General features: G+C 49.6%; 10 protein-coding genes across 10 annotated transcripts; 4 read left to right on the top strand and 6 right to left on the bottom strand.

The window, feature by feature from the left end:
- Window positions 1-153: 153 nt before the first annotated feature.
- Window positions 154-514, bottom strand: Aspvir_009957 (BolA family protein; the record flags this gene model as incomplete). Its single annotated transcript, XM_043273094.1, has 2 exons — window positions 154-335; window positions 418-514. 2 exons carry the CDS (start codon window positions 512-514, stop codon window positions 154-156), a joined length of 279 nt encoding a protein of 92 aa, XP_043129029.1.
- Window positions 515-1,040: 526 nt separating this feature from the next.
- Aspvir_009956 (Nif3-like dinuclear metal center hexameric protein) lies at window positions 1,041-2,376 on the top strand (the record flags this gene model as incomplete). The annotated part of the gene is made up of 4 exons (XM_043273093.1): window positions 1,041-1,138; window positions 1,211-1,254; window positions 1,317-1,442; window positions 1,511-2,376. The coding sequence occupies 4 exons, from the start codon at window positions 1,041-1,043 to the stop codon at window positions 2,374-2,376; spliced, it is 1,134 nt and encodes a 377-aa protein (XP_043129028.1).
- Window positions 2,377-2,550: 174 nt separating this feature from the next.
- On the bottom strand, window positions 2,551-4,883 carry cog6 (Golgi transport complex subunit COG6; the record flags this gene model as incomplete). Its single annotated transcript, XM_043273092.1, has 2 exons — window positions 2,551-4,512; window positions 4,587-4,883. 2 exons carry the CDS (start codon window positions 4,881-4,883, stop codon window positions 2,551-2,553), a joined length of 2,259 nt encoding a protein of 752 aa, XP_043129027.1.
- Window positions 4,884-5,171: 288 nt separating this feature from the next.
- On the top strand, window positions 5,172-6,032 carry Aspvir_009954 (uncharacterized protein; the record flags this gene model as incomplete). The annotated part of the gene is made up of 1 exon (XM_043273091.1): window positions 5,172-6,032. The coding sequence occupies one exon, from the start codon at window positions 5,172-5,174 to the stop codon at window positions 6,030-6,032; it is 861 nt and encodes a 286-aa protein (XP_043129026.1).
- Window positions 6,033-6,204: 172 nt separating this feature from the next.
- Aspvir_009953 (heat shock 9/12 family protein) lies at window positions 6,205-6,595 on the bottom strand (the record flags this gene model as incomplete). The annotated part of the gene is made up of 3 exons (XM_043273090.1): window positions 6,205-6,247; window positions 6,308-6,500; window positions 6,562-6,595. The coding sequence occupies 3 exons, from the start codon at window positions 6,593-6,595 to the stop codon at window positions 6,205-6,207; spliced, it is 270 nt and encodes an 89-aa protein (XP_043129025.1).
- Window positions 6,596-7,546: 951 nt separating this feature from the next.
- Window positions 7,547-9,095, top strand: Aspvir_009952 (NYN domain-containing protein; the record flags this gene model as incomplete). Its single annotated transcript, XM_043273089.1, has 2 exons — window positions 7,547-8,419; window positions 8,475-9,095. The coding sequence occupies 2 exons, from the start codon at window positions 7,547-7,549 to the stop codon at window positions 9,093-9,095; spliced, it is 1,494 nt and encodes a 497-aa protein (XP_043129024.1).
- A 527-nt stretch (window positions 9,096-9,622) lies between these two features.
- mog1 (Ran GTPase-binding protein MOG1) lies at window positions 9,623-10,371 on the top strand (the record flags this gene model as incomplete). Its single annotated transcript, XM_043273088.1, has 2 exons — window positions 9,623-9,699; window positions 9,762-10,371. 2 exons carry the CDS (start codon window positions 9,623-9,625, stop codon window positions 10,369-10,371), a joined length of 687 nt encoding a protein of 228 aa, XP_043129023.1.
- Window positions 10,372-10,612: 241 nt separating this feature from the next.
- Window positions 10,613-12,034, bottom strand: Aspvir_009950 (uncharacterized protein; the record flags this gene model as incomplete). Its single annotated transcript, XM_043273087.1, has 2 exons — window positions 10,613-11,400; window positions 11,458-12,034. The coding sequence occupies 2 exons, from the start codon at window positions 12,032-12,034 to the stop codon at window positions 10,613-10,615; spliced, it is 1,365 nt and encodes a 454-aa protein (XP_043129022.1).
- A 545-nt stretch (window positions 12,035-12,579) lies between these two features.
- On the bottom strand, window positions 12,580-14,756 carry Aspvir_009949 (SprT family zinc-dependent metalloprotease; the record flags this gene model as incomplete). Its single annotated transcript, XM_043273086.1, has 2 exons — window positions 12,580-13,663; window positions 13,735-14,756. 2 exons carry the CDS (start codon window positions 14,754-14,756, stop codon window positions 12,580-12,582), a joined length of 2,106 nt encoding a protein of 701 aa, XP_043129021.1.
- Window positions 14,757-15,949: 1,193 nt separating this feature from the next.
- Window positions 15,950-17,628, bottom strand: Aspvir_009948 (glycoside hydrolase family 72 protein; the record flags this gene model as incomplete). The annotated part of the gene is made up of 2 exons (XM_043273085.1): window positions 15,950-16,671; window positions 16,725-17,628. 2 exons carry the CDS (start codon window positions 17,626-17,628, stop codon window positions 15,950-15,952), a joined length of 1,626 nt encoding a protein of 541 aa, XP_043129020.1.
- Between the last annotated feature and the right edge of the window lie 4,237 nt (window positions 17,629-21,865).

Genomic DNA, 21,865 nt, shown 5'->3' with positions numbered 1-21,865 from the left:
TATAGTCAGAGGCGATGTATCCCAGATATCCTCCTAGCGCCTGATTGTTCGATACCCAAATGCGATAAGGGCATCTGGAATATACAACGTTTCAATCGACCTAACTCGCCCCTAGTCCAAGCGACATAGTCATAATCTTAGTATATTGCCGATTCAAGCGCTTCCTTGCTGCAGGGCCTGCCATTGCTCGGGGGTGTAACACTTGGGTGTCCAGGCGTGGATAGCAGCAATCTCCGACTTCAAGACCGAGTTCACCAACCGATGGCGCGCAAGCATGTTCTTCTTCTCAAACTGCGGAGAAACAATAATCGCCTGGAAAGCCTGTCCGCAGCCACCTATGGCAGAGGAAAAAAGAAGTTAGACACCCCTCAGTCAAGTATATCCGTACTACAGGCCAGCGTCGCAGACTTTACACACCAGACAAATCCTCAATCTCCACAACCTGCGCCTGAAGTTGTTCAACCAGTTTACTCTTCAGTAGCTCCGGCGTCACACTCGACGTTGCGTCCGCCATTGCTGCGTTGATAGCCGCGAAGGAGCGTGCAGTAATCGAAAAGGGCGAGTTTTGGTGAATGGGGGTGCGGAGAAGGTACCGGCAGCTTCTGCTTAACAAAGTGGTGGTGCGGGAGTACATCAAGCGCGGCTATCAGGCTTTAAGTAATAGAGGGGTCAGCGGGGGTCTTCCTCTGATGCCCAAGCCAAGGCGTTGATGTGTAACTAATAGATTTAGCAAACAGCTTAGAAAACTGATAAGTGATACTGAAGCAGTTGATCAGATATTATCAATCCGCGGAAGATGAATGACGGAATCCGGGCGGGAATGTGTGACGGCGTAAATTACAGTATGTGGCTTGACTAGTTTGCACGCTGGGTTTTAGGTATCTAATCACCTGCATGGTGTGGCTGGTGTGTATCTATCGGCGTGGCGCAAGCTATCCCCTCTCTTATCGTTTGGGGTTTACCTTCTGCTATGATTTTCTTTCAAAGACATACATATGCTGTTGAGCAACATTACTTGCTGAATATTATTGCAACCTTTCATGAGTTCTCTCTCCCGAGTAGCACTGCGCCGACTCTCAACAATGTCGACCACCTCGTCACCTTTCACTCGGGCGGTTGTGAGCTCCATGAAGAAGCTGTATGCTTGCACCTTCATCCTACCGTCACTGGCGGTTTCTTCTCAATTGCTTTTTTGCTAACTCTGCTACAGCTATCCGGAGTCATTAGCAGACAAGAGCTTTGACAACACTGGCTGTGAGATAAGATTGCCTGTATTATGTCATAGTGTTCCAACTGCTCATACAATTCTCACCCAGTGCTTCTTGAAGCTCCCTTCCATCCCGCTCGGCGGCAGAAGAATTCTGTGCTTCTGACCATTGACCTCACAAAGGCTGTGGCAGATGAAGCTATCAAGCGGAAGGATTCAGTGGTTGTGGCCTACCGTATGCATTGTACCGACATCCTCTACTGGCTACCAGCATATTTGCTAACCAATTTTTTTGCGACGAAGACCCCATCATCTTTCGAGGACTGAAGTCCCTCACTCTCAATGACACACAGCAACAGACGCTGCTGCGGCTCGCCTCGGATGGCATCAGCGTGTACTCGCCGCATACAGCTGTGGACGCTACCCCCGGTGGAATGGCAGACTGGCTTTGCGACGTCGTTACCGGCGCAATTGCCCCATCTACCGACGTTTCTCCCTCTCTCTCTGCGTCCTCCTCTCAGCACTACTCCCAGCCAACCTATCCTCAACCTCGGCCAGCATCCACCTCCCCCTCCTCCGCAGCCCCCCACGTCCGAAGCACGATCCATCCGTCTCCAACCCCAGTGCCTGAAGGTATGGAATCAGCTGGTATGGGCCGTCTCGTCACCTTCGAGACCCCCCAGCCTCTGACCACCATCGTCGACCGCATAGCACAAGGCGTCGGGCACCCAGGCGGTATCCCGATCGCGATCCCACAGACTGTCCCGGTCGATCTAATTAAGATCCGCACCATTGGTATCTGTCCGGGATCTGGATCTAGTATCCTTATGAGTTCCAGCAGCCTGCCAGATCTTTTGTTCACAGGCGAGTTGAGTCACCATGAAGCGCTGTCGGCCATTGAGCGTGGCTCAGTTGTCATTGCGCTCGCCCATTCTAATACAGAAAGGGGGTACTTGCATGCCGTCATGCGTCAGAAGCTAGCCGCTACCCTCAAGGAGGAATGGGAGGCCCAGCGCGAAGAAGGGCTAAAGGCTTTAGAGGAGATTTTTAAGGAAGGAGGGCCAAGCGTGATTGGGAGTTATGAGGAGGTCTACAGAGACTCTAGTTGTGCTGTTGACGTAAGTGAACGCGATCGGGACCCTTATGGTATTATGATCCGACGGGCGTAATCCCTTCAACATCGCAATGAAGTATATACATGCCGCGGTGTAATGTGCCCTTAGCACTAGTAGAGCGCAAAGCAAATTTCATCAAGAACTAGGTTCGACCAGATAAATATCTAGATGAAGCACCTATATACACAACTCTACCCCGTAAGTCATGAGGAAACAGTCTCATAGCGATCAGCTGAGTAACACCCGGATCTCGCCCGTAGTACGAGGGAAGAGCGTCCTAAGCCCAGATTCCTGTTCGTCATCATCAGGTCCATTTCCACTCTCAGAGACAACCTCATCCTCAGCACCAGCGTCACTTCCATCCTCCGTCCGTTTAATATGGACTCGACCTCTAGCTTCGTCCGCGCCGATAATCATGCCCTCCACAAATTCAAAGTCGCGGCAGAAAGCCTCGACCGCTTCTTCCGTGACACTCTGAACAAAACTGGCGCTCTGCAGGTGCTTCAAATTATCCGTTGCATCCATCAGGGCCGAGGGAAGGAAGTCATCAAGTTGTTGGCTGACGGCGATGAGGGCTTCTGGCTGGAAGGCGGGATGGTCAGCTATCTCGGCGATGTCTGTGGGTTGCTTATCAGCCTGCGGCGGTGCCTGGCCATCCTTTTCTTTGGATTCTGGTTTTTGAGTTGTTGAGGATGGCGAGAAAGGCTCGAGGGCAGCCAACAAGATGCCCAGGCCTGAAGTATCGAGTAGATAGCGGTGTTGGATTTCAAGCATTTCCATCCGCAGGCTAGATAGTGCTGTAGAGATAGGATTCAGATGTGTTGCACTTGCGAATGGGAAGGCAGAGATCGTTGAACGTGCCGTTAGGAGAACGTTGGTGGTGTAGATAGCTCGGGCTGTTGCGTCGGGGAGCTCGGCCGCTGAAGATTTGGCCAGTTCCAGGAAAGGGTCAAACGCGACACGGAGGACGGGGGTAAATTTATTATCCGCTGTGCTTTCGGTTTTCGCATCTTCTGCCCCGAGTGAAGCGTCATGGGTCTTCATGAGGGAGGTCAGTTCTTCCAAGGCATCAAGGAAGAACTCGGGTGCGGAAAGGTCGTCCGGTGGAGTCAAGGCAGAATGATCGTTAGAGAGTATATTGACTTGCTCGTGCATGATACTTTCGAAGCGGGCGAATGTGAAGTTCTCTAGTGTCTGCATCATGTCCGCCAAATTGGATTTCGTTCCCAGCAGTCGGGAAAATGTTGCTCGATAGAATGAAAGCAAGTGAACAACCCTATAGCAAGTGACAGGCTCATCGTGGCCCTGAATCACCAATTCAACCCGCTGCCGTAAAGCTCGAGACACTCCGACTAGATCACGATTCACGAGGTCGCTAAGGGCTTTCTGACCATCAAAGGAGACCTCTTCTCCCTCATCAATACGAGACCAGGGTTCGCTGCTCAGGCCAGCCTGGATTCCTTTGGCGATTTCCTCCCCATCTGCCACGAACAAAGCTTCCAAAGCCTCTTTCTCGGATACAGTCGTAGAGTGGACCCATGCCAGCATATCGCCGACGTACCGCAAAGGGTCATGAGCAGAGAACTCGATCGGTTTCACGTTTCGGTCACCCCCATTGCCGGAGACGGCGTCGGTTAGGGCATAATGAAAGGCGTCGGACAGGACATAATCCCGTGCGTCGGCGAAGAAGTCCAAGCAGCTATGAAATAGGCTCGGTCGCTCGGCCAGGACGCGCAAAGCGCGCCTGATTGAACTGCTGATTCGCGGGTCCTCGAGGTTTAAGGACTTAAACTCCTTCTGTATCCATCTGAAGAGTTTCTGGTATGCGGAATTCAGATTTCTGGAGCTCTTCTCCATCAATTCCAGGCCCAGCCTTTGGCTCTCCCCTCCCAGTAGGACTTCGCAATCATGGTGCACCTGTTTTACCCGATCCAGAACATCGAAAAAGCGGTCGTCAATTGGTTCCTCTGCCGATGTGAGAACAAGTAGGTCATCGTCTGAGACGACGAAGTGCTTCACAAATGCATCGAGAAGTTGTTGTTTTGTCTCCGATTCCTTCTTCTGGTTCATCAGTGCAGATGCTTCCTCGATGACTGGTGCCGTGTCCTGTTTGGCTCGGACAATGTGCTGCCGCATTTCTTCACACGTTTGATTCAGGCTTGATATCACGGTCCCGATCCTTTGCAATTGCTACCAATTTGGACTATGTTAGCTACCCGTCTCAAATGTCGCTCTTGTGCCGCCCAAGATGCGAAACGGCTCACCTCTGCGACCTTGCCGAAATCCCGCACGATTTCTGCATTGCATTCCACCACTTCTTTTTGCACATCTAAGCGCAGCTGCCTTCGCGTCTCTGCAGTGTTGTGTACACCCCGAAGACTGAGTGTCTCCAGCGCATCGCGTATATCGGAGTCCGCATAGGAGGCCGACAGTACACTTGTCAGTCGGTTTGACAAGGCATTCGATCGTTGTGTAGGCGGCGATAACGGAGTGGAGGCTGGGGAAGGAGCACGTATGGACGAGTGGTTAGCTAGAGCTCCCGGAGGAAAGTAGCTTTCCATGGTGGGCTATCCGACTAATGGTCAGACGGGCGAGCTGTCGGAGGATGATGTATCCAGGAGGTCACTACAGCGAAGGCGGGAAGTCGGAATCACAACAATCCCCGGTCCCCGATTTCAGTTCAACATCAACAATCGCATAGTCGTCTCGAGCCGATCCTATGGAAACGCCGGTGGCACAATTGATAAAGCTCGATTACCCGCGGGAATTGATCGGTGCAGTCCGGTTTACAATTTTACTTCTCTGCTTCTCTTCATACCAGTCAGGAGTTTAGTAGGACCGCACTCGCGATGGACAGCCCGCTCCTTTCCCCCGCAAAGGCGCGTCAAGCAGCCATTCAGGCCAAAGACTGGGCATATGTGAATTCCTGGCTAAGTCGCCAATACTCACCGAATCCGGTACCGAATTTTGAACGGAATGAAGACACTTTGCGTACACTTTTAGCTCTTGCTGCTGCTAACGACGCAGCGGACGAAGAGGCCGCCTTGCTCCACCGTGCGCGTGAGGAAGCGATTCGGGAATTCAAAGCACGTGAGGAAGCTGGGGATAAACAGAAGAAAGAACTGCTGGATGAGCTGGAGCTTTGTCTCGGTGAGATTGGAAAACGAGACCTCGACGACTTGGCGGAGACGACTGCTGTCCTGGGGGCTCTACGCACAGGTACCAAAGACCTTGGTCAGTCGATCATTGAGCTCACGGTAGAGGAATTTGATGCTCAGGAGGAAATCTCTAAGATTGACATGCTACAAAAACATCTGGAAAGAGAACTGGCCGCTCTACAGGGACGACTTGATCAACTCAAGTCCGATCCTGCATTCGAAGTACCTGCAGACCTCCCAGCTCAGACCGCTGAGTGGTTGAGGAGTACCAAAATGCTCACTGCAAAACTTAGTGAATACCAAGATAGGTTAGCAACTCTGGGAAGAAACAGCAGCAAAGGTCCTACGATTGAAGACTTGGTCACAGGAGAGAAGCAAATAAGCCAACTCAAAGACATTATCCAGAGTTTGGACCACCGATTAAAAATGTTTCATGATCTGCCGAAGGACATTCAGGGCGCTCGGGCACAATACAGGCAGCTCGAGCGAGAATTGAACCAGCTCATTGAGCGACGAGACTCGATGTTTGAGAGTTTACTGGAGAAGATATGAACTACGGATAGAGGCGCGGCATGTGAGCGACTTTCCATCATGGAGACATATCATTCGTAACTAATAATGACAAAGGGTATGAAGACATGGTTTCCGAAGTGGTATCGTGAACTCATAATGGAATCATGATATCAAGCTGCTGCAAGCTATCCGTTCGCTTCCAACAGCATATCTAGTGGTTTCCAAGGCCGACGGCGTGCTTGACCTTGTCACCACTACACGAAGACAAGTCAGAACTAGCTGCGATATCAGGTCTGTTCGCGAAGAATACTCACATGGATCCGGTAGCACCACCGTGGGCGTGGTTGTCATGGGAACGCTGAGTCTTGTCGAAAGCCTCCTGAGTGCCGGACTTGCTCCCGTCGGTCTGCAGACCACGAGCGACACGGTCGCCGGTGTCAGTAACACCCTCCTTGACCTTCTGCTGGGTGGACTTGGTGGAGTCAGGAGTGATCTCCTCCTTGGCCTCTGCACGTCTGTTAGTGTACGGTACCAATAGTTGCAAGAGTATGGAGTGCATATCACATACTGGTAGAGAAATCCTTGCGACCGGCGTCAGACATTTTGAAGATGGTTTGATAAGGAGAAAGTAAGATTGTTTGAAATTCGAAAAGTGTTTGCCTGCTTGTGGATTATTTGGAATGTTGTGATTGTTGTTGATGATGAAGGAGCTCTACACTGGTCGAACGAGACCTTTATATCTTTCTCTGCCTGCCATTTCTGGACTCCTGAAACTTGATAGCTTCAATGACGTCGTTTGAGCAACCTGTATCTTGCGATATCCGTAACCAGAATTGCGACTAGCCCAGGTACCATACTCTGTCATGATTCACAAGTGCTTGCAAGGAGCCATACCCCGCAACTGGCCATCACCGAGCCCTGTGCCTCGGACATGACATACCTATGATCCACCCAACGTCACAATTACGAAACTTGTACCTGACTCTCATGAGGCTTGAAGCTCTGACGTTGAAGTTTAAGCCACAACCATCAGAGCAGGTAATATGGTTGAACCAGATCTATGACGTCCGGATGATTAACAGCTAGCCATATGTGGTTAGCATTATTCTTGGCAGTTTTGCAGCAATGTTTGCATCGGGTTATCTGTCATTCCGGGCTCCGGAAAGGCTATACCGTTTATGGAAAAGAGCTTTTGATTCAGGCGATAGAGAAGGCGGTGGGAACTGACAGAATAATCGCCACCCATCGAGTCATCTGCAAAGGTCATCATGGGTGTATGCCCGATCTGCCCTTCTCTATCATCTACGTTTCCTTCATGCTTCTGGCAGCAACGTTGTGTTGTGCGATTGTATCGACGACCATGGTGACCTGTTCCACCTTTACATCCTGTTTTTGTTTATCATCTTGTCGTCTCTAGTCATTTCTATTGTCGCTCCAGTTTAGTTTACCGTTCTTTGTGATTCTTTCGTGACCCCGCATTATCTGAGAAGAGCCTTGACACTTCCACAACTCTTAAGCATACATATCAACTCAAAACATCGTGTTAGTTGTCAATGCCATCGCCTGCTGAGACAGCTTCGAACTGGGACTTCACTCCGGTGTTGAATCTGCTACGTTCGCCTGTGTACAACGGGCGTGAGCAAGCCCATGTGGCTGGCCACACCAATTTGTCTGCTACCTTCGAGAAAGACGACACCAAGAAAACTGCCAACGATTCGAGCGGTAGTTATCCGAGGCTAGGTGATTTTGGCCCTCTCTGGGATCTCCTTGGCCACGGTAGTTCACCAGGCGTGAAGACAGAACAGTCTCAGCCTACTTGTGCTGAACAGCCTCAGAAATGCAAGCCGATTCAGATCCTCAAGAGACCTATAGCCACAGTAAAATTTGCCGAACATACTATCGAACAGACATCTCGGGCTGCCCCTAGACCGATCCTTAGTTCAAATGCCTCTGAAGCTCAACTCCCCAAAAAGAAAGCTGTAGCAGAAAACAGCACAGCTTGTCAGAACCCTCAATCGAAAGTTTCTGATGTCAGCTCGTCGGAGAGTAGTGCGGAGGCAGAGTCCGACGGCAACTTCAGTGTCTTTGACCCACCCTTGTTGAAAAAACGGGGTGCCGTGTCCTTCATTCCCTCTCAAGTCTGCACACCGGCGTCCAATGCTGAGCCATGCGAGACTCCGCCATCCTCTTTTGACGAGTTGGAAGGGTCCCTGACAGCTGAAACTCTCAAGAGCTTGCCTGGTCCTATTCGCGTGCGGCCCATTGCGTATAAATCGGCAGCAGACCGAAGAGTTGGTCTTCTTACCAAACTCCTGAAGAGATTTCCCGAGTACGCGGAAGCCGTGGCTCAAGTTGGCCGGTCTCCGAGCACTAAACCGAACGATCAGGCTTCTCGTCCCATCCATGTCTTTGTCGATATGTCCAACGTGAGTATTCGGTACACTGTAATTTCATGATCGTGACTAACTTCGCATATGGCAGATTATGGTTGGCTTTCATGACTCTGCGAAGCTAGCTCGCAATATACCTGTGAAGACTCGCATTCGGCGTCTACCCCTTTCGTTTCAGAACTTCTCTTTGATTCTCGAACGTGGTCGCCCCGCTGCCAAGAGAGTCTTGGTTGGCTCTGATCGATTTGCAGCCATTGACGAAAGTCAAAAGCTGGGCTACGAGGCCAATATATTGGATCGGGTTCACAAGGTAAAACATGTGACTCGTCGTCAGTTGAAGTATCGGAAGAATCCCCGAGTCAGCGCTCAGGAAGGAGGCAGCGGTTCTGAAACGAACGATGCGCCGGAGGAGCGATGGGTTGAACAGGGAGTGGACGAAATTCTGCACCTGAAGATCCTAGAGAGTCTGGTGGATACCGATGAACCGGCGACTATTGTTCTAGCCACAGGAGACGCAGCGGAAGCTGAGTTTTCAGGAGGCTTCATGAAGATGGTGGAGCGAGCACTGCAGCGAGGATGGAACGTCGAGCTTGTGAGTTTCTCGCAAGTGACGAGCTTCGCCTATCGTCGGAAGGAATTTCGCGCGAAATGGGGGAGGCAATTTAGATTCATCGCATTGGATGAGTTCAGTGAGGAGCTGTTAGACATGTGAAGAATAATGATATATGTATGGGTTATCCCGTGCACTTTGCTTCTATCTTGTAGAGACCTGCCCTCAGCGCCAAGCAATCCGCGAGCTGAGGCAGCAACCGGAGCACCGACAACCGTCTTTCTACAGTTGGTCTTGCGCACAATAGTAAAATAGGCATCTATCTACCACTGTAGGCTCCAGCTGTGCTTTAGACTAAGCATATGTAAACATTGATCCCCAACCAAGCACTCGTAGAAGTCAAATCCGACCAATCAGACGGAAGGGAACCCCTCCAGTCTCGACCAAAGGCGGACGTCATTTCTGCAGCGGAAGACCGTCGACCGCAGTCAACAGCATCGAAACAACAGAAACACTGAGAAATGGGATGATAAATAGCTCTGAGATAGCTTCCCATACGCTTATCCTGGCTAACTCAGCTCACCCAGATCACTTTCCCCTCGCCATTTGAATATTTCTTGGCCCCCGAGCTTCGATTATCTCCGACAGCTTCCCCGCGTTAAAGAAATCATTGCGTGCAACAAGACGATATGGCTACCCTTACTGAGCAGCCCTTCTACGGCGGCGCGATACAGGGCATCATCCCCGAAGGCTGGGTAGACGGAAGGTCAGTATATCACACATTCCTGCTTTTCAATAAAAACCCAAGCTAACATTTCATGCACCCAGCTCCCTCCGCGAGATCCCAGATCACCAAGAACTCTTCCTCTCCCCGACCACCCTCTCCAGCCTCATCGTCGAAGTCAACCAGCGTGTCACGCAAGAGCAGGCCCTATCAACGCTGGACGCGCAGGCCGCCGTCCGCGGCGGCATCCCCGCCACCCACGAGACAATCGACAAAGCAGCCGTCATGTACCACCTCCGCGACTTGTACGATGAAGACGACACGATGCAGGTGATTATCCCCGCGACAGCGGTAACCCCAGCCAAGATCCCTGCCTCTGCGCGCGCGCATGCGTACAAGGGTGTAGTGCAGATGACGACGCCCAAGCGGCAGCGGAGGGATACCAATACGGGGAGGATTCCTGTTTCGGTTGGGGGTGCGGCGGCGGGATCTAGTGCAGATGGGCCGCAGACGTCGCGTGTGACGGTGCATTATCTGCTTGTGCGGCTGGAGGCGCAGGAATCGGATCTGCTTGTTTTCTTTAATGTGCCGCATGATGAGTTCGATTTGTCCGGGGATCCGCGGGGTTTGTCGAAGGAGGAGGAGGTAGCTACTGAGGCTATTGATCGGCTGGTGCAGACTTTGGAGGTTAAGGACTGGGGATTGTTTGCTTAGGGACTTGAATGGGATGAGTAGGGACTGGCCTATTGTGCAGAAGAGCTGGGAAACGCTTACAGTCTGGAAACTGGTGTCATTACCTACACTCTTTGATTGCTTCAGGTACCCTATTACTAAAAACAATTAGTCTACAGCAAGAATGGTTATAGAATATCAATATAATTTAATTTACGGGCAGATCTTTCCTCTTTCTTAATGCTGGTTCAGGACTCAGCCTTGTACCTTTTGTTTAGCTTTCCTACGAATCAAAGGTACTCCAACTCTGTTCCAGAGCAGGTATTCCCCAGCCCTTCATCCATTCTGAGTGCAATACCTGTTGTGCTGTTGCCCTTTCCTCTGGCCGAAAGGCCAACATCGACCGAAGCATCCCCTCAAACGCTCTCCTTTCTTCCTCCGTCACGATCTCCAGGCCCGCCTCATCCCGAGGCTCCTGTATGCAGTAGTCGAACCTCTTGTCCAAGGTCCTGCGCACGCCATCGTGGCCCCCAGACGTCTCTGGCTTCAGATCCATTTCACCATCTTCGTTGAACCATTCCAGTCTTCTGCTCCATTTTCGCCACCATTCCGGAGGCAAGATGCCTAGGATTTCGACTTGCTCCATGGTAACGCGGTCGGCAGTTGGGAAGAAAGCTTCAAACAAAGGTCGCTGGCCAAAAATTTCCCAGATGGTACAGGCAAGTGTCCAGATGTCTGCAGCAAAGGAGAGCGGCTCGTCCGAGAATCTAGCTTCCGGTGGCTGGAGGAGCGGAAGTGTCTTCGAGGAGAATCTGAGCTCTTTGTCTGGGTTGAAAGATTCCCCAAAGTCGCTAAGGATGATCTTCTCGTCACCAAGAACAATCTCGTCGCTGGGGACGCCGAACCAACCGGGAATGAATACGTGGGCGGGTACGCCGTCCAGCAACGGCTTGCCATCGAGACGAACGACGGCTTCTGACTCTGGCTCACCGAATCTCTCATACAGCTCCGATGTGGAGAGGCGATCAATCACTCCAGGAAACTGGATCAGAATGTTGCCAAGATGAAGGTCTTGGAAGTGGTATCAGCCAGGAAATTCAGCCAGACACATCTATACGTATCACATACCGCCATGCACAATGTTCTCATGGTGAAGAAATGCGACTCCACGAATGAGCTGAGCAACAATCGACTGCGCGACCTTGGGCCGAAAGAGCCCGAAGGTAGAAGCCTCTTTGGCGTCAAACAAGCTCATCTGCGCGGGCGAAGTCACGATACATCTGTGCTTCCCATTGGGACCAGCGATCCAGAATACGTCGATCAGCGGTGGGATAATCTCTCTCCCTGGTCCGGATCGCGTGTTTCCAAGAGAACGTAGAAAGCTAGCCTCAGGAGAGCAACCACTGCTATCAGCGGTAATGACCTTCACGGCTACATATCTGACCCTTTGTAGATCACGAGCTAGCCATATGGTCGCGTATCCTCCATACCCAAGCTTGTGAACCAGCCGATAGCGGCCACAATCCAACTCATCCCCGATTTGTAGAGGATGGTACCCTTCGGGGCGGTATCTATCCAGGTCTTCGACGTCTTCAATAAGCCGATACTGAGTCTTGCCAGATCTTGTGCTCGACGTACGAGATTCGCTGGAACCAGCTTTATCCCAGCGCCTCCCATCTGAGCTCAGGGGGGTGAATGTGGACATCGATGATGTCTTTCTGACATGAAATTGATTCGAGACAAATATGCATGCCTGTTTAGAGAATCGCAGGGAGTTGATGCAAGTACGTGTGAACATCTGCAGAGGCCGCATCGCGCAACTAACAGTCGGCGTCCGCGTCGCATCCGGTCAATGGTCTACTATAAAAAGGGCAATGGCGGAGATAATCGATTATAAACAAAACAGGGTACTTCTGGCAAAATGCGGTTGGATCTGTATGATCGGTATCTGCAGTGGGAATGAAAACATATAAACAAGGTTTGAAATATATATGGAATGATGTTTTGCATGTACAGTGTCAGATGCTGCCTCTACATTATCACCATCGAAATAAGGTCGCTTGCTTTTACCGGTTTTCAAGAATTATTAGGTGGATTTCGGGGGGTAAGAAGAAAGAGGGCATCAAGATAGTTTTGAAAGAAAACTGTCATGTCATCATAAGGAGCGCTCATATGTCGGAGAAATGACTAAATCCTCAAACATTCCCAGAGGGATAGACAGCAGGCCAGTCAAAGCTTCACTTCTGTTCTCTAACTATACAAACTGACTTCGCCAAACACTTTCGCCATATCCTCCACTGATTTCTTTTCGCACCGCTCTGACGGAGGAGTTGGTTGCTTCTTCCTGGGTGAGACGTTTCTCGGCTTCGGCTTGATTTGCTGCAAAAGGCCTTTGCACGCACCACAACGAGATTTGGCTGTGTCAATGCTCTTGGAATGCCGGCCATAGTTCTGACCACAGTCAACGCAGCTCCAGACATATTTGTAATCGATCTGGTAGCTGTGCTTCGTCGTCACTTCGACTCTTCCGCCGTACACAGGGTGATCTTTCAAGGCTTCTTTGCATTTGCGACCCCATTGCTTAAAGCTTGCTCCATGGGGATTGTTGTGGACGTTTGAAATCATGTAATTTGCCAGGTGACAGTACTCATGTGCCACTGTGTTGATCAGTCGATCCTCGCTGTCGATGATGCGCTCTGCTAGCTCAATCGTAGCATGCTGCTTGATCAGCGTTGACGGTTCAGATCCGTTTTCTGGTGTTCGAGACTCTTTTCCAATCTTCTCGCGTTTCCAGTTAGCACGTCCGGCGGTAGTCAGCAGGTTTTTGCTCCAGATGATCCGGACACCGCCCGTTTCTTCCGCGAGCTTTTGGATTTGGCCTCCAGAAACGGCGTCGTCTAGGACCTTGAGAAATTCATCTGCGATTTGCTCTTTCTTGTTGTCAAACAGCTTCTTGCGTGCCAGAGCAGCTTTTTTCTTCTCTGTCTCTGCTCTCTTCAACGCCGTCTTGCTTGGAGTTTTGGGCTCTCTATGTCTTTCACGGGGTCTTCGCATGTTTTCAGAGTTGGTATCACCATCCGACTCCTCAAATTCTCGTAGATACTGCTCTAATTTCTTTTCTCCCTTGTGCGGAGAATGTTGGTCGATCCAGTCATTGGTGGCCTCTTGGCTCCAGAAAACATCGACGCTCTCGCGATATGGGGTTGGCGGTATGCAGATCCTGTCCTTCGTTGGTGACTGTAGAGAGCTTTTAGAGGGACTGGGAGGTGGTGTTTCTAGAACAGCCAAAGACGCTTCTGATTTCTTTGTGGGTGAATCAGTATCCGCTGCAGTGCTTGTGGGATGTCAGCAGCGTGCAACAGATAAGTGATATAATGGCCTAAGGATTGCCTGGAATCCACTCACCTGTCCCTTTGAAGCTGGAAGTCAGAATCAGAGTCCTCCAGGTTCGGGATTTCCATGTCTTTGGTGATTTTGGGATTTTTCACGTGTGATTTCTCAGGTTTTGGTTTCAGCTGGGGGAATGGTATCGTCATTGTAGGTGGCAGAGACGGTTCTAAGCAGATGTCATCTTTGTTTGAAGGGTTCATCAAAGCCTCCATGAGCCTTGCTTCTGGGTTTGGTCGTCTACCTCTTAACAACCTTCGCCTTGGTCCGGGGGGAGAAATCTTTTTCGGGATCTCTTCCTCCTCTAGTTCGTCTGCAGATGTCTCATGGTAGCTCAGCTCTTCATTGTCACTGACTATGAAATCATCCAGAGAACTAAAGCTGTTGTCTCCCTCTTCGTCTTCTGAATTAGTCTCTTGTGACTGGCGATAACTCAAAAATCGGAGGTTTCCCTCCTTCTCTTCCATGTCCTGGCGGGCATTCCTCCTCGTTGGCGAATACCGCGAAGAGGCATTGGATGAATGCCTGGATATTGTCGGTGCATTTTCCTCCTCGTCCCCGTCGACGGGGTCGTTCTCCTTCGCATAGTCGTATGTTTCCAGTTTTTGGGTTGGTCGGTTTCGTGGTTGTTGCGACAGTGGGAGCAGGAGTGAGTTGACGTGTGCTTGCTTCAGCGGGACTGTTGTCTTGCTTGTCTCCTCGCGGGCAGAGCTCGTAGAGGATCTATAGTCCTGGTCCACGTCGCTCGACCCGTCACTATCTGGAAGTATGTTGAAGTTTGCTGCTAGAGTCGTCTTCTTTTCCCGTTGCGATCCGCTTCTTCCCAGCGGTGGCCTTCCTCCAAATCCATAAGATCTCTCTTTGGCCCATGCATCGGTTGCTCTTCTCCATTGTTCCTCCCTGTCTTCTTCAGCCTCTGCCGTTGGTGACCACTCTTTGAATATGCGTCGAACGGAACTGTGTGGTTCCTTCTTCTCGGATAATTTCGTCAATTTCCGAGCAGTTGTCTGCTTCGCTGGCGTTGCGTTAAGTCTTGCCATGATTCGTTGCACGTCCCGCGGCTTCCCTCCGGGTGTTGTGCAGCTTGCCCGCGTCTCCGATTGCGACTGCGAGAGCGAAGTACGGCGGCGAAGACTATATAGGTCTTCTATCACTTTGCTTTCTTGGTTGTGGACGAGAATAATGTATATACATTTGTTTGCTGGGCAGAAGGTGTCTCATGTTGATAGTCCGAGTATAAAGTTGGAAGTTGGGTGGTTGACATGGCAACCGCATCCAGGTGACCCGGGCTGTTGTCATGCAGGACGGACGTGATAGTTAATTGTCATTCATTATCTTACAGTCTGCAGCATGTGTGCGTTTACTTGCTTTCTACTGGGGGGCTATATATCCGTCCACCAATCTTGCTGGTGTTTGTGTACAGCAAAATAAACAGATGTTGGTACCATGGTAATAGGGAACTACAACCACAAAAAGAAAAAGAAAAAGAAGGGTCAGGGCCCGACGCGGAGAACGCGGGACCTCTCGCAGGCTTGGGTTAATCCCTGAGAAGCAGTTACAGGCTAGCAGATCACACGTAGTGAATTACCAATGTCATGTGATAATCATGTGACAAAGCATCTGAAGTTGCGGCCTCAGGCAGATTCTATAGCTCAGGCAAATGCTGACTAAGTGTTTTCTGTCCATCCCCGAGTCGGCTCGTGTGTTTCGAGCAGCGCGTTTCGAACCACTACTCCGTAGACCACCCGGGCCTGATTGTTGAAGAGCCTCAGCTAAATAATTTAATGAGCCAAAAAGTCATACGTGCTCCAAAAACCCCTTGTGATCAAAGGATGTCAAGTTAGTTTCTTTTCTTATGTGTTCGTGGCAGCAGCTGCGAATTGCCTATTTATCGGATCTACCTACGAGCCACTTAGCAGCATCTAAGATAATGATATTCAATCCAGCCGGGACGATACTTATGAATTTGTCTAATCATGGTGCCGTTGGTGATATATTTATATCACGATCTCCAATAGCACGAAATTCTATAATTTACCAAACAGTCAACTCCTGGGAGGACTCACGACCCCCCGGATTACACAAAATGCATACGGAGTCTATAAACGCCGCTCACCTACTAAGGATACATGCCTTTGGACAAGACCTGAACCTCTCACTCCTGGCCGAGTTTACATTCAGCGGCAACCACAACTAGAGACCATATCCCTCTAATGTACACCGAGCCGAAAATCTACAGTAGAATCATACCAGCACCGGCAGCAATGGCAGTAACCACGTACAAACCCAACTGCCAGATACCAACCGTGACTCTTCCGGGAGCATTCATGTATGCAGCACCCTTAGAGGTCGACGCCGAAGCGCTGCCGGAGGAGCCAACGGCGGCCGCTCCCGCAACCCCAGTTGGGGAGCTAGTAACAGTGCCTGTACCGGAATTACCAGCCTCCTTCAAAAGCGCAGAGCAAGTGCCACTGGGACTGCTGGAAGTCCGAGTGGATGCAGCGCCGTTGAAATCACAGGCCGACTGGGCCTTGCCTTTGGAGGACTGTTGCTCGTAGTAGAGATTCATGGCATAAGACAGCTGCTGCTTGGGACTGCAGACACTGTACGCGCCGTACTTGCCGGTGGTTGCGTTGGCAGTCACTCCCTCGCAGACATCATAGCCGCAGACGGTCCCAAAGAGCTTCTCGATCTGGTCGTCCGATACAGTGTCCTTCAATGCGCAACTTAAGCTGTCCTCCATGCACGAGCAAAGGTCGCCGTTTGGCGAGGGTGGAAGGGGACTCGCAGTTGCAAGCCAATCGCCGTTGACTGGTGGGCATGACTGAAGAGCACTGTTTGCCGGGGTGTATTCGCTCTTCTTGGTCCCAGAGGGAGTAGCACTAGCCAGCTGCTGGGAAAGATAGCTATAGTCGGCTCTAGTGCTTACCTTGTCGCCATCAATGCTGACCAACCCTGCGGATCGTTAGTCGCAGAACGCAGGACAGATAGAACCACCAAATACATACCGTAATTGTTGGCCTCCTGGAAGTACATATAAACAATACCACCGGACCAGACATCAGCCATCTTCGGTCCATAAAGCGCGGAGACTTCAGTGAACTTGCGAGGCTCAACCGCATTGCAACCATACTCAGCGAAGAAAACAGGGACCGAGTAGTTGCGGAACTCATCAGTACGAGTCGAGTAACCGGACTCCTCGTAGTTAGAGTCTCCACACCAGGAGTAGATGTTGTAGCCCCAGAAATCAATACTCTCCTGCGCATTATCGCAGTTGAAATAGTCGGCCATCTTCTCACGGATTGACGAATCGTCATTGGTAGCATAGCCGATCCCCATCGGTCGGTAGTTCTTTGCTTTGATGTATGCCTTCATGTCTCTCACTGCAGCCTTGACAAAAGCGCTGGCACCAGTTGTCTGCTTCGTATTAGACACTTCGTTTCCAGCAAAGAACCCGATGACGTTGGTATATTTGGCCAAAGCGTCCACCACAGTGACGTATCGGTTAAAAAGGTCGCTGTTCCACTTTGGGTCATTACGAATAATAGATTCCCCCGGGGATGAGAGGTCCGCAATCACATAGATGCCGGCCTGGCTGAGAAGGTCCATGCACGTCGAATGGTCCGCGGTCGGGTCGACAGCATATACACGGATTGTGTTGGTACCAAGCTTCTCGAGGTATGGAACGTCCCGCTTACAAGCGTCGGCATCGGCTAGAGGATCCTTGAAGCTATTCGAGGAAGACTGGGTGCCGGAATAGTCCTGCTGGTAGGCAACGCCCCGGATATAAAACTGGGTGTCATTGCTCTTGTAGAAGAATTTGGACCCCTTGATGACGATAGGGTCTACATCTACGGCGCTAGCACTGCTGGCAAACAGTATAGCGCCTGCGAGGATGCTGCTGATCCTCATGTTGATGCTTCAAGGAGACTGTATTTAGATCACGGAATACTCAGAGATGGATCGAATGCCGTGTACAAAAGAATGGTAATCCCAAAGCGGGATTCAATTAGGAAGAGTTTTTGAAAACGAAGGACTCGGTCGACTGAATGAGCAAACGATTGTAGATGCGACACCCGAAGGATATTTCAAAGAATGACAGTGGTGTTAACAAAGATGAAGGAAAGAAAGAACAAGCACACAAGCCAAAGACAAGCGACACTCTTACGGACGGATGTACGCACGAGAAAAAGAGAAGGTGAGCCACTTGAGCCCTGGAAATTCGTCCTCTTCTATGCGACAGGCGGACCCCTACTCCAAATGCCTGAGGGACTCGAGGATTGAACGCAACGGCCCACCATCATCCCGCTTTGCTGGGTCCCAGGGCATCCTGCATGGGGTGATATTCATGTTATCCACTGTTGATCACAGGTGATAATCGGTGATCTTCCCGTCTCGCGGGCTGTTATTTGCCCCGAGGCAGGTGGTGGTGCCCTTGCCGCGGGAGATGTCGATATCAGAGGGCATCCGGAACACGCAATGCAGGTCCACACCTCAGACGATCAGGGGTCCAAAACCCTTGAAGGCTAGATAGAAGTGAGACAACAATAAAAGCTTATTCGATCGGTCAATCAGCAATGTGCTGCCTACCTAAGAAAGCGAGTTGAGAGGGAAAGATCCGTTTTTATGTGTCGTGTGCCGAGCGTGGGTTGGTAACTTCCCTTTTTAGAGGTTGTTCTGGAGGACGGAGCAGAACTACATCTATGAAGTAGGTGCCATGCCTAACCCTGCCGATAGCCCTGGAGGTATAGTATGGTCTCCCGCCGTTCCTTGTCCCAAAAAGATCAATGGAACGCTGATTTCCCGGGATAGCTATATGCTAGGAAACAAATCAGTAATAGTGCTACTAATACTAGGATAGGTAGGTGTGATTGCTTCACCGTCGGCGGAAAGCAAAGGATGATCAAATAGACTTCCAAGGTGAATAGCGCTCAAACAGATTCGACCTGGCACGTTGCAAAAAGAAATAAACTGTGCAGAGAGCGTGTCTTCCAGACAAGTGCCATACCCAAGCCACTCAACTACCAGAGTAGGGGCCATGTATACTTGGGGGTCTTGGTTCGGTATATCTGGCATAGACCATCAAGGTATTGTTTTCTTGTCCGGCATAGTACCTATGTTGCCTACCTCTGTGGTACTTAACCCACGTAAGCATCCAACAGTATGAAGACTCACGGCCGCGTGGATCTTAGTTGAGAAGCAACGCCAAACCTAAGTATAAATACGGTATGTAATAAGCATCCTTATATATCCTTTCTCCATTCGTATATCATTGCTTTCGGTTCTCGTCATGGTACTCGACCAGCCTCTTAATGGGTACTTGCATGTAGCTCGTGGCCATGATTTTTATCTCATGGTCTTTCCTTCGTGCCCTGGGAGTACGGAGTACTTCAGACAGAGCCGGATCTTTAGATGGTCACAGAGCTGAAGATCGTCAATGCGATAGATTCGAAACCTCCTACTCGCACCCGCCAAAGCCGCCGTTTTCTGCACTTAAGCTTATCCCTTAGCAGAATTCCACCTGCTGTGACACATATAAAGTCGGCCATCGAAAAAAAGGAACCATTATAAGCTTATATCGCCACACACCCTTGTGTCGCGCCTAGCTTGAGCCTTGAACGTATTGGGACTGGACTACTCAGCAGAATAAAGGCAATCACGAGTCAATAAACAGCTAAAGAAGCCGGCGGCTTGACCACGAATCCCTCATGAGAGCTGAATGCTGAGAGTTGAGATGTGAAACACCCCTTTCTGGTCCGCTGTTTAATTAACTTGCCACCGTTGGTCCAAGTTGGGATTGTATTATCTGATTGGTTTTGATGTATCAGCTCCCGCCCCACTACGCCAATTCCGCGATCCATACGGAGGTGTGCACCAAAAGTTTTGACGGCGCTAGTAAGCTTGGCTGTATCCTGCTGACGCAGCCCCCTAGTAATTTGTATGGAAATGTGTCTTGAAGGAATAATCTTTGTTTACATTCTAGTATTTAACTCTTTGATACTATCTAAACTCCCTATTTTCATCAAATCTATTACTTACCATGCCTAAGAATGGTTTCCATCTAATTGAATTGCGCATACAGATACTGGGGCTTGTAGCCTGGGGCATAGAAGCAAAAGATATTGCTGCCAGGCTAGAGGTTCCCCTTTGATCTATCTAGAAGATGATTTAACATGTAAAAGACTGTGGATTCAACCCTACTAGCTGCCAACGCGTTCGAATGGAATATGCTGAGGATGCTAAATAATCTGGCCGGCCTAAGGAGATAACACCTGAGAAGGAGAAAGCTATTATTGAATCTGTATCCAAGGACCGCAATGGAAGGGAGAAATTATCTGAAATTCTAGCTTATGAGGCTGGTATATCATACTCCTCTGTTTTGCGGATTCTTAAATGAAATAGATTTGTCATTGCGAAGCCTTCCTGGAAGCCTGGACTAACTGAAGCTGCTAAGGCTAAACAACTTAAATTCTGCCTGGATCACCAACACTGGACCCTAGATGATTGGAAGAATGTTATCTAGACAGATGAAACTGTGGTAGTTCTAGGCCACTGGTGTGGAGCTATACGTGTATGGTGAACGGTTCAAGATCAATATGACTTAATGTGTGTATGGAGGCGTTGGAAAGGTGCATCTGATTTCATGGTTTGGGCGTGTTTCTCTTATAATAAGAAAGGTCCTATCTATATCTGGGAGCCAGAGACATCACAACAGAAGAAGCAGGCTAAGATAGAAATTAAAGCCTTAAACCAGGAGCTTGAGCCTATCCGCTGTGCTGAATGGGAGATAAATATCTCTATGAATTGCCTTCATCTCCGCGGAATTGGGGGGCGTAAGCCTACCTGGAAGTGGAATCAGAAGAGTGGTAAATATATTTGCAATGCATAGAAAGGTGGAATAGATTGGTGGAGATATTAAAAGGTAAGTTCTCTTCTCTTAGAGGTTCTTCTAATCTTAGTAATTTGCATACTAATCTAGAACTTCTCCTTACTAGGAAGTTCTAATTCCAAAGCTCATTCCTTTTATGAAAGAATGCCAGAAAGATTAACCTAATACTATTGTCCTTGAAGATAAGGCCCCGGCCCATATCCACCATAGTTAACAATGTGTATATGATATCCATATGGTTCAACGGCTCCTAGATTGGCCAGGGAATTCGCCTGATTTGAATGCTATTGAGCCATGCTAGCTATTTCTTAAGAGACTTATAACTGTACGCGGAGCCCCTCGAGATAAGAAGACTGGTAAAGCTATTTAGATAAAGGCATGGAATGAGCTTCCACAGGAGAAGATTCAACAATGGATTTAATGCCTTATTCACTATATCTAAGAGGTTATAAAGCTGCAAGGAGGGAATGAATATCAAGAGGGGCAAGAAGATAGGCCTAATTGTAACTAGTTAGGAAGATGGATTAAGGGACAGCTATCTAGATGTCAAGATCTAGATCCAGACTGGGAAGACATTATTGAATAGCTTCATATAACTATTATGGATAGATTCATTCAAATATTTTTCCTTCTAGACGCTTTACCATACAAATTACTAGGGGGCTGCGTCAGAAGGATACAGCCAAGGCTTACTAGCGCCGTCAAAACTTTTGGTGCACACCTCCGTAACTCACAGCCACTTTAATTTTCAACATTGAAAATTGGCTCAAAGGTACCTATTACGCCAACATACTGAAACGGGCTAATCGAGCCACAGTCGCAGGTGTAAAATTACCTGGCGTACGGACTAGACTAAGAGTCCTCTTCAATTCTAAAAACTCCCGCGGCGTAATATCCACCTGTGGATTAAGGAATTTTCAAGATGGCGTCTTTGAAATGGCAATTCTTCAAAAAGTCGGCCAGGACATCTGACCCTCTTTGAGTAGATAAGAGATGGTGATAATGCACAATATTCTGCAAGGAGAGCACTGCAATGGTTGAGTGGATAATCTAACCTTTTTACTCAACAGCTCCTGGCTCCCCTTCCTCGGTCGCCACAGGATATTTGTGGACTGTGGCCGATGATTGACTGAGCTGTATCTAATACAGTTTAGATACCTGCATCCTGCATGCTTCATTGCCTGGGTGGTACCTGAGATAACACATTATGCACACTTACCTTATCTACCAACCAGCGCCATAGCTAATTTGTGTGGCTAA

The sequence above is a fragment of the Aspergillus viridinutans genome (genome assembly GCF_018404265.1).
Source record: "Aspergillus viridinutans IFM 47045 DNA, scaffold_9, whole genome shotgun sequence".
NCBI classification, from domain to species: Eukaryota; Fungi; Ascomycota; class Eurotiomycetes; order Eurotiales; family Aspergillaceae; genus Aspergillus; species Aspergillus viridinutans.
Note: the sequence above shows the minus strand (reverse complement) of the source record. Positions and strands in the feature narration are given on the sequence as shown.